The 17325-nt window shown below is 44.8% G+C and overlaps 1 protein-coding gene across 1 annotated transcript in view; it reads left to right on the forward strand.

Annotated features, from left to right (window-relative positions):
• HHAT (hedgehog acyltransferase) overlaps positions 1–17325 on the forward strand; it is a 332511-nt gene that overhangs the window by 56293 nt on the left and 258893 nt on the right. Inside the window, exons 5-7 of the mRNA XM_044916357.1 lie at positions 4336–4530; positions 6772–6987; positions 14998–15169. Coding sequence (XP_044772292.1) covers positions 4336–4530; positions 6772–6987; positions 14998–15169 — 583 coding nt within the window. The remainder of the gene's footprint in view (positions 1–4335; positions 4531–6771; positions 6988–14997; positions 15170–17325) is intronic.

Below are 17325 nucleotides of genomic sequence, written 5' to 3' on the forward strand. Positions count from 1 at the left end.
AACTAATGATGTAATGTATGGGGATTAACATAAGAATAAAAAAAAAATTAAAAAAAAAAAAAGATTTTATGTACTTATTTGAGAGAGGGAGTGAGTGGGAGGGAGAGGGAGAGGGAGAGAGAGAATCTGAAGCAGATTCCACGCCGAGCACAGAGCCTAATGCGGGGCTCGATCCCAAAACTGTGAGATCACGACCTGAGCCGAAACCAAGAGTCAGATGCTCAACCAACTGAGCCACCCAGGTGCCCTATAACACATTTTATTTTTGGAAAGTTAAATAGTTCCTGGCATATTTGATGTCAGAGGCTTAATACCTGATTCTTAAGCATTTTCACTTAAGAGGTAGGCAAAAGTTTGAAAAATACGTAAGCACTTTTGGAGTAGAAATAGGTGGAATAGAGCTGTGTTAGGCCTTTGCATATGAAAATGGTCTTTGAAACACTTGGGAAGAGCCCTCCTCCTCCTCCTCAGAGAAGCAGACCATCCATGATGCTGCTTCCTGGTGGGCAGTTTTGCTCTTCCATTTCCAGCTTATTCTGCCAGTTCCAGATGAGTGTGGAGGGATAGGGGCTGGAGGAGCTGTGTCCTAAGGCTGTATCGATAGTAGGGACTATCCTTCTCTGATACCAGTCAGAAGACAAGGCACGGATGGCTGATCTTGCTGTCAGGAGTTTAGTGGGGTTCTAATTTATATAACAGTTTTTAAAAAATATTTTATTTGAGAGAGAGAGACAGTGAGAGAGGGAACACAAGCAGGGGGAGTGGGAGAGGGAGAAGCAGACTTCCTGCGGAGCAAGGAACCCAATGCGGGGCTCGATCCCAGGACCCTGGGACCATGACCTGAGCCGAAGGCAGACGCTTAATGACTGAGCCACCCAGGCGCCCCATAACAGTTTTTTTAAATAGATGATTATTTTTGCCTATTTTACATCTTTTCCTTTATATCACCTGTCTGCCATGGAAGTGTGTGGTAGAGCTGCCTCTTGCCCCTGGGGAGAAGGAGTGGGTGATGTGTGGGATGGTGGAGAACGTGAAGGTGACATTAGAGTGTTTTCTGTGCTGTCTTGGAACAGTAGTACTACATGTTTGTCTGTCTGTCCTGTTGGGCAGGAGGAAGACCGTGGGGAATGAGAATTTGGGGCAGAGTTGTGAGCCTGGACGGTAGCTTTGATGAGCACAGTTAAATTTATCAGAGAATTTTGTTCAGCTTTTTCCAAATTGAAGCCCCTTAGTCTGTGGTTAAGTTCCCCAACGAAAGCCGAACAAATAGGCTTCTTCCACATGGATCAAATCATGCTTAATAAAAATGTGGCTGGTATGTGTGTAGCCCATGGAAAAGGATCCCCGGTAGTAAATCCTGTAGATTGTGTTGGAAAAACCTTTTTTTTTTTTTTTTTTCATTTTTTAAAACCAGTTCTTAAAATGGTTTTTGGCAACCTTGTTTCTTATAATTGGACTCTGACCAGAGGTGAGTGTTTGGGGGAAAATTTGAAGCAAATTTATTTGACTGTTTTCTGTGGGCAGTAGGATGGAAAAATAGTAAAACTGAACTGCAGATCTCTCTGATTTTCTTGGAACTTAAAAGAGGCTGACCTAGTCCCTCATTTAAAATGCCCTCTCTTGGGCTGGAGTGTAGGTTTGGGAAAGAATTGTACTTCGACAATATTTTGGAAGAGTCAGCATCTAAAGATGGGATTTACAGTTCATGGTCCACATCTGTCTTTGCCTTAAAGAATTCTTATTTTCGCAAGAAGACCTAAATTCAAGCATTCCCCACTTTTCAACTTGGTGTATTCCTGGAAACCATATATATATATTTTTAAATTAGTTTGCATTCTTTTTTTTTTTTTTTAAGATTTTATTTATTTATTTGACAGAGAGCACAAGTAGGCAGAGTAGTAGACAGAGGGAGAAGGAGAAGCGGGCTCCCTGCTGTGCAAGGAGCCCGATGCGGGGCTCGATCCCAGGACCCTGGGATCATGACCTGAGCCAAAGGCGGACGCTTAACCACTGAGCCACCCAGGCGCCCCTGGAAACCATATTTTTAGGTGCACACCAAAAAGACTCATCGTATTCCCCTATAGGAATAATAACTAGTATTTGTAGTGTCCTTACTATGTATGCAGATACTGTTTTTTAAAAAATTTTTTATTGTTATGTTAATCATCATACATTACATCGTTTTTGATGTAGTGTTCCATGATTCATTGTTTGTACATAACACCCAGTGCTCCATGCAGAATGTGCCCTCCCCAATACCCATCACCAGGCTAACCCATCCTCCCACCCCCTTCCCCTCTAGAACCCTCAGTTTGTTTTTCAGAGTCCATCGTCTCTCATGGTTCATCTCCCCCTCCAATTTCCCCCCCTTCATTCTTCCCCTCCTGCTATCTTCTTCTTTCTTTTTCTTAACATATATCGCATTATTTGTTTCAGAGGTACAGATCTGTGATTCAACAGTCTTGCACAATTCACAGTGCTCACCATAGCACATACCCTCCCAATGTCTATCACCTAGCCACCCCATTCCTCCCACCCCCCACCACTCCAGCAACCCTCAGTTTGTTTCCTGAGATTAAGAATTCTTCATATCAGTGAGGTCATATGATACATGTCTTTCTCTGATTGACTTACTTCGCTCAGCATAATACCCTCCAGTTCCATCCACGTCGTTGCAAATGGCAAGATCTCATTCCTTTTGATGGCTGCATAATATTCCATTGTATACATATACCAGATCTTCTTTATCCATTCATCTGTTGTTGGACATCTTGGCTCTTTCCACAGTTTGGCTATTGTGGACATTGCTGCTATAAACATCGGGTGCATGTACCCCTTCGGATCCCTACATTTGTATCGTTGGGGTAAATACCCAGTAGTGCAATTGCTGGATCGTGTGGCAGCTCTATTTTCAACTTTTTGAGGAACCTCCATACTGTTTTCCAGAGTGGTTGCACCAGCTTGCATTCCCACCAACAGTGTAGGAGGGTTCCCCTTTCTCCGCATCCCTGCCAACATCTGTCGTTTCCTGACTTGTTAATTTTAGCCATTCTTAGTGATGTGAGGTGTTATCTCATGAGGTTTTCATTTGGATTTCCCTGATGCCGAGCGATATTGAGCACTTTTTCATGTGTCTGTTGGCCATTTGGATGTCTTCTTTGGAAAAATGTCTGTTCATGTCTTCTGCCCATTTCTTGATTGGATTCTTTGTTCTTTGGGTGTTGAGTTTGATAAGTTCTTTATAGATTTTGGATACTAGCCCTTTATCTGATATGTCATTTGCAAATATTTTCTCCCATTCTGTCGGTTGTCTTTTGGTTTTGTTGACTGTTTCTTTTGCTGTGCAAAAGCTTTTTATCTTGATACCGTTTTAAGCATTTTCTGTGCATTAACAGTCCTCACAGGGAGTGCATGAAATAGATACTGTTATCCTAATTTTACATATGAAAAAACTGAGGCAAGGAGGGGTTAAGTCACTTGCCTGGGGCCACACAGCTAGTTAATGGGGACACCAGCATTTATTTTAGGCAGTTGGACTTCAAAGCTTGAGTAATTAAACCACTATAATATGTTGCCTCTCAAACAATGTTCAAACATTATTGTGGTTTTTAAGTAAAGATGTACCATCCAGATACGACCAAGAATATATCATAAAAGCAAAGATATGTTTGTTTATTTAGTTGTTCCATGTCAGTAATTATAAAACTTGATAATTGGAGAGAATAATATTCTGATTCTCCTAAAATGGGAATGAATGTGGGTACCAGAGTACCCACTGGTGACTGTTGGTAAACAGTATGCTAGTAATGTACTGAGATATTTTCATTTAAATCTCTGGTTTGGACTTTAGAAAGCTGTTTGTGGTTTGAATGGCCCAGTTGTCTCAAGGAGACTCCTGAGAAATGTGCACCAATACTTTCTTTTACCTTCACTTCTGCAGGATAGTGTATGTAGGGGCCATTGTTCCAGATTAGTAGTTTTTCCCAACTGTTTTCTGGCTTCCATAGGGTCTGCTGAAAAGTTAGCTAAATATCTTGTTGGGAGTGGGGGGATCCAGTGGTCTGGGTGGCTTTGGCTGAAGGCAGAAAAGTGGCTCCTTGCTTCTGGGTGGATCTGATGGAGTTCTGGGGTTAATGGGGAAGGTCCCTCTGAATGCTGTTTGTCTGTGTTGCACTAAATCCCCAGGGCGGTGAGAATAGTTTGGTTAATGGATCACTAAGCATTCTGCTCTTATATGTAGAACCTTAAGCAAATAGCCATGAGCTCACTCTTTTCTCTTTTCCTCCCTGCCCCCTCCGTCTTTCTCTCTCTCCCTGGATCCCTCCCTGTCTGCAGCACAGACCCTGGATCCTGGGGGCTTATGGAATATGGGCCTCCTGGTGTGTGCTGGGGGCCCATGGCACCGCCATTATTTTTCTCCACACCCTCATCTCCTTCTGTGTAGCCCAGTTCCAGTCGCTGGTCCTCACATGGCTCTGTTCTCTCCTCCTGCTCTCCACACTGAGGCTGCAAGATGTGGAGGAAGTTAAGGTAAGTGTCGCTGTTTTACTCTTGGGAAGGAGAAGCTGTCTTTGGCAGTGCTTCCATTGGGTAGATGACTTATGTTTCAGCCAAGAGTCAATTGAAGAACCATGGTGGGGGTCCCCCTAGTGGTCATGTGGGGTTGATACATGTGAATCCTGGTGTGTTGCATTCTGCAGTCTTGCCTTTTGGATCTATGTCTTAGCTCTCTAAGGTTGCCCAGGGTTGACCTTGTACCTCTTTTCACAGTTTGGTAGGCATGGGTGGTGCCAGATGTTGCAGAAACAGAGGGCAAGGAACAATGGGAAAAGAAAGCAATAGTCTTCTGTACATTTAATAAAAAATCATCTGTAGAGTGCTCTACAATTTATAGGAAAATTTCACATTCCTTATCTCATCCAATGCCCATGATAGCCCCTGAGACAGATAAGGCAGGTGTTTGCCTTGCCCAGAATATCTTAGGAAGTTTTGATATTCTTTCTTTAGTCATCGTGGGACTGACATTCCTGTGGTATCTTTATTTTTGTTCACTTGTTCCTTCACTCATTCATTGATTCAAGTGACAGTGCTTGGCAAGGTTGTGGAAAAGAACATGAAGGGAAAGATGAGTCAGTGGATGACCTGGTTCCCCTGCTCTTCTAGTAACTGTCTTTCCTACTCTTGAGACTGGAGGCGGTCATTTAACCCAAGTCTCAATTTCTTCATTTCGAAAATGGAAGTAATAGGTGCTCTGACTTCCTCATGGAGTTGTTCTGAGCCTTTAAGATGATATCTGTTAAGTGATTTTGTAAAAATTGTAGCCTTTTGAAAATTCATTTATTTTTTCTGTTATGCTATCTTAATTTTCTTCACTCTCACCAACAGATTGGGGCTAATAACACTAAGCACATATGTTAAAATCCGGACTTAAGGAAGTAGGGGAACAGCTCCATCTTCCTACAGTGATTAACCAGGTGATCACTTAAATACATGTGCTTGAAAATAGATCTGCAATACAAATAAAAAGGAATTCATACCTAACTTTTTGGGGACCTGGCAAATGTGTGAAACAGACTCCAGTGGTAATTATCATTTGTTTGGGGATAGTATCAGTTATGGATGTTGGTGGTGAATAAGCATTCCATTTTTTATGTGCAGACTAGAGATTGGAAAAATACTGCCCAACGGGAACAGATGACCAGAAACTAGTTGCTTTTGGTTTTCATGCTTTTGCACAAGTATTTCTCTCGGTCTTTCTTGGTGGCTGCTGAAGTCCTGGGCATGGAATAGAAACTCTTAAAAAAAACAAAAACAAAACAAAACAAAAAAACCAGAAACTCTTCGGTGCTCAGTTTTTCTGTGGAAAGCCCTAAAAGTACCCCCATGCATCACATTCACTGTTCCTTCCTTTGTCCCAATTTTCTATCTTGATTTCCCATAAATTGTTCTTCTCCTTAAAAAAGTAATACATATGTGTTATGGACAATATAGAAGAATAAAGATTATAGAATGACCCATAATTTTAGCCCCCCTTGTACTGTTAAGATTTTTAGTACATGTGTGTTATTTCTTTTTTCATGTTGCATTGTATTTGTATACTTCCATACCTATTTCCTGTACAGAATTCAGATACATCGAGGGCAGGGACTATTTTTCTTGACTGTGTTTCTAAAGCTTCTTTGGCAAATAGTCCTCAACTACAGTGGAGCCAAATGAATAACAGAAGAGCAAAAGGAACAATACGTTGAAGTCAGGAGTCTTGTGTGACATTTATTTTATTTTTTTTTTAAAGATTTATTTATTTATTTATTAGAGAGAGCATGAGATGGGGGAAGGTCAGAAGGAAAAGCAGACTTCCCGCCGAGCAGGGAGCCCAATGTGGGACTCGATCCCTGGACTCCAGGATCATGACCCGAGCCTAAGGCAGTCGCTCAACCAACTGAGCCACCGAGGCGCCCCCCATATTTTTAAGTGCACACCAAAAAGTGCACATCCATGTCTGGATGAATCTGAGAGATGCATTGCCAGGAGAACTTTCATTATAGCGCATCAGACCTGATGCTTCGTGGATGGGTGGTGTTAGAGATACTCCACCACCCACTGCTCATTAACCACTTGTTTGATCACCAGGGAAGACTTACCCGCTGCTCCTTGGTTCTCAGTTCCCTTTATGGGACAGCCACTCTACCTGCGGAAGCAGTCTCCTTCCCAGGGTCCTGGATGGTGTTCTCCTTGACGCTCAAGGGCTGTTCTCTTTTTGGGTCTTTGCAGAGAGGCTGGTACCAGACAGAAAACGAGTACTACTTGCTGCAGTTCACGCTGACTGTGCGCTGCCTATCCTACACCAGCTTCAGCCTGGAGTTCTGCTGGCAGGAGATGCCCACCGGGAGCAGCTTCTACTCCTTTCCCTGGCTGGTGGCCTATGTCTTCTATTACCCTGTCTTCCACAATGGGCCCATCCTCAGCTTCCCGGAGTTCATCGCAAAGGTAGAGCCCACTGGGGACTGGACTGGTATTCTGTAGATTAAACCTCTGTCCTTACTGGCCGTGGCCATCCACAAGACTCCTGAGGCTTTGCATTCAGGGGTTCCCACAGATTGAAAACACGTGATTGTTGTAACTTCTTGCATCAGAAATGAAATACTTAGGGGGAATAAGTATTTGAAATGAAGGTCGACCTGTCTCTTGTGCCTGTTGGCTCAAGGAACCGCCCCCCCCCCCCGACTCCTTGGTGGGCTCTGGAAACCAGGATGAGTAACTGGGCACAGCAAGGAACTTAGGGATGGGTATCCACTGCTGAGAAGTCCCAGGGAAAGAAAAAATTGGATTGTGATGGTATTACTTGGAAGAGTAGAAAGGGAAACTGTCTAAGCTGTTGGTTGGCAAATACCATGTTGTCTTTTATTGTCACAAACTGCTTATGAAATAACTCTGTCGTCACCTGAGAATTGTTCAGGGTGACCTAGATGAGACAACAGAGCAGAATTGGAGAGAGTTGGATGGTAGTGGTGTGTTTCGGGGTCCAAGTGCCTGTTTCTGCCCTGGACCCGGCTTCCCTTCAGCCTTGTCTGAAGCTCCTGTCAAGCTGCCTTCCGCCTCACGGAACATGTTTGGGAAGTCAATCAAGTTTTAGTCATCGATAATACCTAAAACCTGTGTTTCTCGAGGGACAGTTCTACCGCCTACCACCAAAATACAACAGTCTCGGTGGAGGTGGGGAATAACAACACCTCTGCACACACAGCACACGCCCGTGCACAGCACACACATACACACACACGCTCCTGGAATGAGTTCAAAGTGCAGCGCCATTATATTTTCAAAGGGCAATATGGAAGGTGCCCCCTGGAAAAGTAGCAGGGTTCTTAGAAATCCCATATTCTGTCTTAAAAATCCCACACAGTTATTCATTGTTCTCAAAAGTGTATTTCATTATACACGTTTATATTGTATATTTATCTATACATTATGTTAATGTGTATACACATACACTTGTATATTTCATTATACACATAACAACAATGTGCAGTTTTAAAATTGCCAATTAAATTATTTAACTTTTTTTTCCTCCATAAATCTTCAAGTGAAATTGATATTCTGGGCAGATATGTGTTTAGCATATGGTTTCTCATACCTCAGTTTAGGTTACATGGGACCATTCTTCTGTCCTGAGCAATTTGAAGTTCATGTTTGAAAATTATGTGTAAGATTATTGTGTAGAAGACAGGTGGTTAGTGATGGCAGCTGATTTCTAACTCAGCGGTTCTCAAAGTGTGGTCTTTGGACCAGCAACAGAAGGATCAACTGGGAACTTGTTAGAAACGCAAATTCTTGGGCCCCACCTCAGATCTGATTCAGACACTTTGGGGTGGGGCCCAGCAATGTGATTTAATAGGCCTTCCAGGTGATTCTGCTGCCTGCTAGAGGTTGATAACTACTGTCCTGAGTTCTTTGGCAGTTCTTTGGGGGCTGGAGGCTGGGGATGACCAGGCTTCTTCCTGTAGGGACTCAGGTATGGAGACTCTGGTTGCATCTCTGTCTTACCCCTCTCTTTTTCACTCCTTTCAAAATGGGAGCACTTGCTAAAAGCAGAGAACTCAGAAGGCAAATTGGAACCTTTCTCTGTGGTCTGGGAAGATTCATAGGAAAGTCAGTCTAGAAAAGGAAAAATGTTTAGTAAGCTGCTGTGCAGAGAAAGGCAGCCATGAGGTTTCTGCAGTTACAGAAAGTCTTATGGGGCACTGACCCCCTTTGAGAAAAATGGGTCTTAAAGGGGAGCAGTTAGCTAGGAAGCTAAGCCAGGAGTGAAAGAATTTCTTCAGGGAGGCCACGAAGGAAGAGGTTGCTAGGAGAGGGAAGAAAGCCAACTGGAAGAACTTATAAGCAATGTTTGCTCTCAACGAGTGTGTGAGTGAATGAATAAATGTAACATGAAATGGTAATCCTGAAGATCATGGTTCTTAGGTTGTCCGGTCAATGAGAACCAGAGAATGAGGCTCTGCCACCAGGGGGCAGCAGAGCCCCACTGTGGAAACCAACCAGAAAGGCAGACTCCGGTTGATAAAATGACGGTATTAGGGTTACCTTGGGGAGAATGTATCTTTCACCCAATTTTTTTTAGTATGTAAATTGCATACACAAGATGAGGGAAGCATAGAAGAGGTGTGAAGTAAGGCATGTGAAATTTGCACACTGATCATGAGCAGGTAAAAATTTGCCTGTTAAAAGGCCACAGTGCCTTAACTTGAAGGCCATCTGAGATGGCATTTGGAGTTTCAGGAACATGTGCCCCGTTTATTTTTCTCCTGTGGTCTGTGGAACTCAGATACTGAGCTAGGGGTGATGCCAGAGGACGGGGTGGCTGGGGGGGGCAGGTTTAATCAGCAGAGACACTTACACATGAGGCTTATTTATTCACTTAGCTTGGAGCCTGGGGCCACCACATCTTACTCTGAGCAGGTTGAATTGTGCAGTGGGGTCTGGTGTGGGAGAGGACTCTGGTGAGCAGAGTGTGATAGGACCAGGGGCCTTTTCCTTACTGAGCGCTATGCTCCTACCCCCAGTGGATGAGCCGGTGCTCAAACAGTGGTAGGACCAGGGGCCTTTTCCTTACTGAGCGCTATGTTCCTACCCCAGTGGATGAGCCGGTGCTCAAACAGTTAGCTTGCATGGTGGCTAAGAGCCAGACCCTGGAGCCCAACCTTGTTGTCATTGTCACAGGGTTTGAATTCCTGCTTCGCTCTGGCTTGAGAGCATTGGGTGAATTACTTATTTGCGACTCCTGCTCCCTTATCAGTGAAATGGGAAGGATAATAGTACTCCCTCTTAGGACTGTTGTAAGGATTAACTGATTTCGTATAGGTAACATGGCTTCACATGTAAATGCTGTGAAGCGTTAACACTACAGTTGTTGTTGTTTGCCAGAAGCAGGTGGCAATTCCGGGGGAAGTTGTTGGAGGAGGTCGTGGAGAGGCTGTGACTGCTGGTTGACCCACAAGCTGAGCCCAGGCAATCGGAGGCTCCTCACGCCTTCCCCTGTCCTTAGAATGTGCATTCCGCCTGCCATTCCTCACCACGAGCTATTTCAAGGGCACAGCCTTGAGAGAGTAAAGTGTCATTGAGACCCTCTGGACTGAATATGTGACCGGACCCGGTTAAGGCCTCTACATAAACTTTTAAGATTTGGTAGGCGGGGGTGGAGATCTTGAAGCCACTCAAGACCAGCCTTGTATGTAAGTTCCTCTGCTCATCACACCTGCCACCTACCAATCTGGAGTGCTCTGCCTCTTCGTTCTCTCCCTGCCTTTCACATAGAGGGGCCTGTTTCAGATTTTACCCCAGGAAACTCCCGAGGTTGGGAACTATCATAGGTTTAGGCCAGAACCAAGACCCAGGGTGTCCCGTCATATAGGTGGGCACAGAAGCAGGGGATCCTGGGCGGTGGCCATTCTTGGCCTCAGAAGGGACCAGTGTGTTGATTCTGTCTCTTCAGGAGAGAGACACAGGTGGTTGCTGCAGGTGCCAGGGTGGGCAAGAGCTGGGCAGGCAGACAGTGTTCCAGCTGTGCCAGTCTGGGTTTGGGGCGGGCTCTGGCTCTAGAGACCACCTGGAATAATACAGACTGTAATACGTAACTCCAGCCGAGCACCTGCTCCGAGCCAGACTTGACATGTGCTAACTCCTTCATCCTCACAGCCACTGGAGAAGAGAGATACTCTTGTTACCACCACTTTACAGATGGTAACACAGAGGCAAAGAGAGGCTCATCAAATGCACATCAGGGTGGAAGGAATACAGATGTGGGGCTGGCTGCCCAATTGGAGTTAGAGATGCAGTGTGGCCTGGTGGACATATGGGTCTGGAGGCTCAAGCTGGCTGGAGCAGGTCCCAGGCCTGCAGCAGCTGCACCAGCTGGGTGCCACTTGCTGTTGTGGCAGAGCTGGGGCGATTCCCACCGGCCGTGGTCTGGATGCCTGGGGAGGAGGGGGCTGCTAGCACAGAAGGCTTTGTTGGGAGTAGGTAGGGTCTGTGACCATGGGTTGCAGAGATGCTCCTCCATCACAAAGGATAAGACTCCTGGCTACAGTGCCCTTGACCCACGTGTAGAGGTGGGAGCAGAGTCGGCACAGTCGAACCCTGGCTCCAGGGAAGCCTTTTGTTTGGTGCTCTTAAACATCCGTATGATTAGTGTGTGGAGGGAAAGAACCTTTCATCTTTGAGAACTGTCATCTTTAATCATCAGACTATCTTTGAAAGGCTTCGATATTCCTTTTTATGCAATTTGCATGAAATGAGGTTTTGAAATATAATGTGTTTTAAAATGCACTTTGCAGATGAGTTAATGTGTATCTTTTAGTGGAGCCTTAACTAAAAATTCCCCTTGATGGCAGTTTCCAATGGTCTGAAGGCTGGCACTCCCTGAGGTTTGAGATATCTCAAATGAAATGCTTGCATGCAGACAAGAGAACAACCCTGCTCATTAGGTGAGCTATGTATGGCATATCTTTTATTCCTGCTGGATCGACAAGGGACAAATGCTGAATTTTTTAAATAAAAGCGAGTCAACTAGATTGAAGGTATAAATGGACTGTAATCATATGACTCTAAAGAAAGATGAATAACCATTTTTTTAAGTACAAGCAAATAGAATTAAAAAAAACTGGATTGTTTTCCTTCTCCTGTATTCACTTGTATGATTAAGACAATTCTGTTACTCTGAATGAGATGGCATCCAGCATCAAAAAGAGGGCATTGCAGAGAAAAGTCCAGTGCTTCTGGTCCAGTGGTGACACATAATTATACGTTATTAAACCGGGTACAGAAGTTTTGCCCTGGGGAGAGTAGATAAGCCATTATTGGGGAGCCAATCAGCCACAAAAGGCACCTCATGTTTCTCCTTAATTACAGATATTTGTGTCATTTTAGACTGCACATTGTTTGGGGAAACGAAGGCAGGCCTCTGAACTGAACTTGAATGGCAATTGCCCGGAGCTAAGAGGTGATTGGGTAGACATGTTTTCCTGATTGCCTGGTGGGGTGCCCCTCCCACCCAGCTGCTTTTCTGCTCCCAGGGCTGGGGCTGCATCCCCAGGGATGCTCTGCAGCCTCAGGTACAGGTCTGGTCTTCAGGAGACCAGAGCTTGGGGTGGGCTTACGCTCAGGGGTCTACAGGCCACGTGCAGAGTTGCTTATTTAGCAACTGGAGACATTCTGTTGTATGAAGATTGTGTTCTGTCCACACTGCTTGTGAGACCATTATCACATTCAGCTGGGGACTTGCTTCCCTCCAAGAGTGTGGCACCAAGAAAGGCCCACCTGTGGTCTGGAATGGTTTGGGTGCCTCTTCATGTCTCAGCTTAGCCGACGGCCTTGGTGTGAACTCCTCCGGTCTCCACAGGCCAATGGACACTATGTTCATAATTGTTCCCTCATATGCTGATGGCATTGAGGTCAAAGTGAATTTGCTTTAGAGAGCTGGAAAAGAATGAACAAAGAGGACCTCAGTATACAGGTAAGAAAATCAACCACTGAGGTGGGAAGTTGAGAAATAAAGATGGGTCCATTGTAGGAGAGCGAGCAGAATATTTACCTATAGAGGATGCTGGGCTGCCCAGGAGAGATCCTGAAGCTAGATATTTTTTAGAAGTGTGAAGAAGTAGAAGACCTTGCCTCATCCACAGAGAGGACCCAGCTCTTCACAATATCGTGAAGTTCCATTACTTTCCCCTTATTATAAAAATAACCAATGGTCAAAAGCAATCTAAAAATCTTACCGAAAAGAATACAATCACTGTTGCCATTTTGGTGTGTATCTTTCCAGTCTTTCGTTATTTATACACATTGAAAAAAGTAGTTTTCATGGCTGCATAATATTGACGTGCACTCATGCATTTGACCAACCTCCCACAGCTGGACATTTGGGTTTTTTCCTTTTCTTCTCAATTCAGTAACAGACGTGAATGATTGGGCAGGTAGGCATCTCTGCATTGAGGCTTTACCCATCCATTGGCCTACAGATCCACTGCTATAGATTCTGTACAGTCTCGAAGAGCATGCACACTTAAGGTATGCATTCAAATGAAAACCACCCTCAGTTTATGCCTGGAAAGGGATGTGCATTGGGTCAAGTAGTTCAGCTGTGATTGCAGTTGGCTGTGATCTGTGTGGGTCTGCAAAGCCCTGATATGCCCAGTCTTCCTTCCGGGAAAACTCTTCCCAGGTGACCTGGTGGATCCCTCCCCGCAGTGACTGTTGCTTCTAACAAGGCAGGTTGGTATGGCTGGGCAAAATACCTTCCTAAGGCCGACTGCGGAAAGTGAATGGAGAAAGGAAATTCCTGTTAGTTTAATCAATTTACATGAAAAAATATTAAGCCAACGAGCTTTCCTTGGTGTAGCTACCCACACAGATGGCAAAAGGGAGCAAAGCCCTTTGTGCAGGTTATCGTGATGCCGCTGAGCCAGCCAGAATTTCTGAAGCTGGCGTCTTGCGCTGAGAGGACAGTTGGAGAAAGTGGTAGAATGTATGGTCAAAATGGAATAAAAATAACTCCCCTGGCATGCAGATCTCCCTTCCTCTCTGAGAGTAGTGCCTATCGCTCCTGGCTGCAGCAGGACCCCCTGTGCCTTTGACGTTCAAGGCCGTGGAAGCCCAAGAGGTCCTAGGAATGGGCCCTTCCTCTTCGGGTAGTGTCTGGAGCCCAGACCGTCAAAAGCTAAATCAAGTCCATTTCTTCTGCCAGCGAATGTTTGCGGATTCAACGTCATCATTTATGCATTAGCTTCACCTCTGCATTACAAGGCGGGCTTCGGTCTAATAAAATCTTGTCAGAGTGGGACCCAGAACACTCTCGTGCTCTCTCCTGTGTTTGTGTGTTTGTCTAGTGGTGTACAGATGAAATTGAATTCACACACATTTTATAATGTGCTTATGCATTTCAGCATCTATGTGTTTTAAACTATTTTGCATCCCTAAACAGCGGGCAATGAGGCAAGACCCAGAATCCAGCTACTGTGATCAAATTGGTTCTGTGCTGTCCATACATGTTGAGTGAACTCTCAGTAGTCTGTCTGTGTCCATGAATAATCCAAACGTCCTTCTCTCACCTTTGGTGTTTGGTTCTGACCTGTGTCCTAATTCTGCCCCGTAGCTGGTAGCCTGGGATGCCATGAGGGAAGAATGTGAAGAAGGCGCAGTAGGAGACATGTAACCTACCAGATACTAACTACCAGTTAGCCAGTGCTTTTTATATGCTGGGTGCTGTGCTGAGTACTTCATATATGTTATCATATTTAGTCATGACCATTTTTTTTCTCCACTTTATGTATGAGGGAACCTCAGAAATATTAAGTAACCTGCTCAGGATCACACAGCTGTGTGGTTTGTGCTAGGATCTGATCCCGATTCTGACTGCAAAGTCCGTGTTCCTAACTGTCACACCGCAGTGTCTGCTGAGCAGGAGACTTGTCCCCACATACTGTCTCTGTTTGTGTTTATTCTGCCTTGTTTCAAAAACAACTTCAGGTAAGATGACACACCCACATCGAATTTTTCCCTTATCCTCAGGCTCTCTCATTCTCCCTTTCTCTTACCAGTCCTCTGCCCCTTCCTGACTTGGCCCTACTTTTACCAGCCTTCCATGTGGGTGGGTGATGGATGAAGACAGGCAGGGTGACACCTGAGTCCAAAGAGACCCCAAAGTCCTGAGGGAGAATACATCAGGCACTGCCCTCCACCCCGGCTGTTTGCAGGGCTGTTGCTGGGGTGAAGGGATGCAGAACCCATCTTGGTTCTTGGCACGAGGCTAGCTCGTTGACCTCACCCGAGCTTGGGCGTGACTTTTTCACCCGAGAATAATGAATAACTAACCCAACCCTCTTTGGGTAGATAGAGTAATAACGTTTGTGAGAAGTTTACTAGCAGTACTGTATAGGGGGTTCTTTGGAAGATTTAAAAAATGAAGGCACAATCTAATGGCTTCTTTTGTTTCTACTTTAGATGCAGCGGCAAGAGGACTGCTCGCTGAAGTCCAACCTTTCCGCCTTTGCCGTGGGGCTGGGTCGCCTGCTCTGCTATTGGTGGCTGGCCGAGCTGATGGTTCACCTCATGTACATGCACGCGATCTACAGCAGTGCCTCCCTCCTGAGGGCTGTCTCTTGTTGGACCTTAGGTAATTTGTGGCAATTACTGTCAATAGAACAAGCATCAGGAGGTAGCTTCAGACTGAGGCTGGACTGGGGCAGACAGGGTGTAGTTGCCTTGAGCAAACCCCCCCTTTGGTTTTTGATTTTTTTCCAACCTTGTTCCTGTGGTGGCCGAGATGATGCATGTGTGAGGTGGATGGTGGCTGTGAGGGCCAGACTTTCTGGTCTGGGAAGTGAGGATATAGGAATCCCTTTTCATAATGGAATCCTACTGAGCTTAGCAGGGCCTGCATCTTTATGGTATGGCCAGCACTACACTTGACAGGAGAGGGCAAGAGACGTGGGCAGAGGGGCAGCCTTTGAAGCCCAAGACTGAGTTGTTCTGTGGTATTCTTTGTGGTTCTTGTATATGATAATGAGGAGAAGAATACGAGCTTTAGAGTGGGACAGACATGGGTTTGACTCTCAGCTCCACCAACCCCTGGCGGGTGGCCTTTGGCAGCTTACTCAACCTCTCTGCATCTTCGTCCTGTGAGATGAGCAGACTTGCTTCTGCAGGGTTGTCTTGAGGATTAAATGGAAGCATGCAGGTGAAGGGCTTGGTTCATACTGTCTGGGAGAGAGAATAAATGGTGTGTGCCTGTGTAAGTCCCTCTGTTGCCCCACTCCCTTTCTGGTCTGCGCATTTCTTTATATCTGCAAGTAGGTGGGATGGAAGTCCTCTCCTAAGCAGGACACAGTCTCCAGTATAGGACTTGTCTGTGGAGAAACCACTGCTCTTTATTTCTCTGGCCAAAACAGCAGAGACCATGCCCCTTTCTGAACAAAAATCTCCTCGTTTCCTTGTTTGCTCTCCTTTTAAGAACTCCTGTGGTAGCTGAATTCAGCCTGTGGTCTGACCTCCAGCCTGTAACTCCAATGGGAAATGTGTGATCTTCCGGCCAGATTAAGCTGTTCCCTATGGAGGGCAAGAGTACAAGCCTGACTCCTTATCTGTTTGGTGATTTATAGATTTTTTAAAAAGTCTTGGTTGTCCTTGGTATCACACATGCTTAATCAGAATGTTTTCAAGGAAGATACCTTTTAGGATTGGAAAAATACTGAGTTGTTTTAATTACAGTCTCTTTTTTTTCCCAAACAAGTCTTTTTTATAGTTGGGGGTAACTAAGACAAGGTTTTAATGATATGTTTAGACAAACAGAATAGGAGGAAATGATGACATGCTAAATCAGATCCCAGTTGTACTGCATCCAAATTAAGAGACTATCAGTTTGAGTGATTTTGACTATGAATAACAGAAAGCACCACTTAAAATGGAGTTCAAACAATACGGAAAAGCTGTTATCTTCTAAGGTCAGCACCAGGGGGAGTAAATCCAGTGACTCAGAAAAGTCATCAATGATCCATTTGGGGATCTGTCATTCAGCTTAAGAATTAACCAGAATCCTAGAAGCCCTTTGTTTATATCGGCAACCCATCACCTTCTGTCACCCTCTCCTGAGTTTTGGTTTTGTCATTCCCATTTTTTTAACTTAAAAAAAATATATACTTTATTTTTAGAGCAGTTCTGGGTTTACAGAGGAATGGAGAGGAAAGTGCAGAGATTTCCCACATGCTCCCTGACCCTCACACATGCATAGCCACCCCCACTAGCAACATCCCCACTTAGGGCGGTGCGTTTGTCGTAACTGATGAACCTACGTCAACCCATCATTGTCACCTGAAGTCCATCATTTGCATTAGGATTTCCTCTTGGTGTTTGTTGTACAGTGGGTAGGTTTTGACAGATGTACAATGACATGTATCCACCACTATAATCTCGCAGAGTAGTTTCATAGCCCTGAAATTCCTCAGTGTTCTCTCTGTTTATCCCTCCCTCTTCTCTCACCCCTGGCAACCAGTGATCTTTTTACCATCTCCATAGTTTTGCCTTTCCCAGAATGTCATGTAATTGGAATCTTGCAATATGTAACTTTTCCAAATTGACCTCTTTCACTTAATACTATTATGCAATTAATGTTTCTCCAAGTCTTTTCATGGCTTAATAGCTCATTTATTTTTAGTGCTGAATAATACATTGTCTAGAATGTACCACAGTTTGCCCACTGAAAGACATCTTAGTTGCTTCTAGGTTTTACAATTATAAATAAAGATGCTACAAATATCTGTGTGCAGGTTTTTG

Source organism: Neomonachus schauinslandi, chromosome 6 (assembly GCF_002201575.2).
Source record: "Neomonachus schauinslandi chromosome 6, ASM220157v2, whole genome shotgun sequence".
NCBI lineage: Eukaryota > Metazoa > Chordata > Mammalia > Carnivora > Phocidae > Neomonachus > Neomonachus schauinslandi.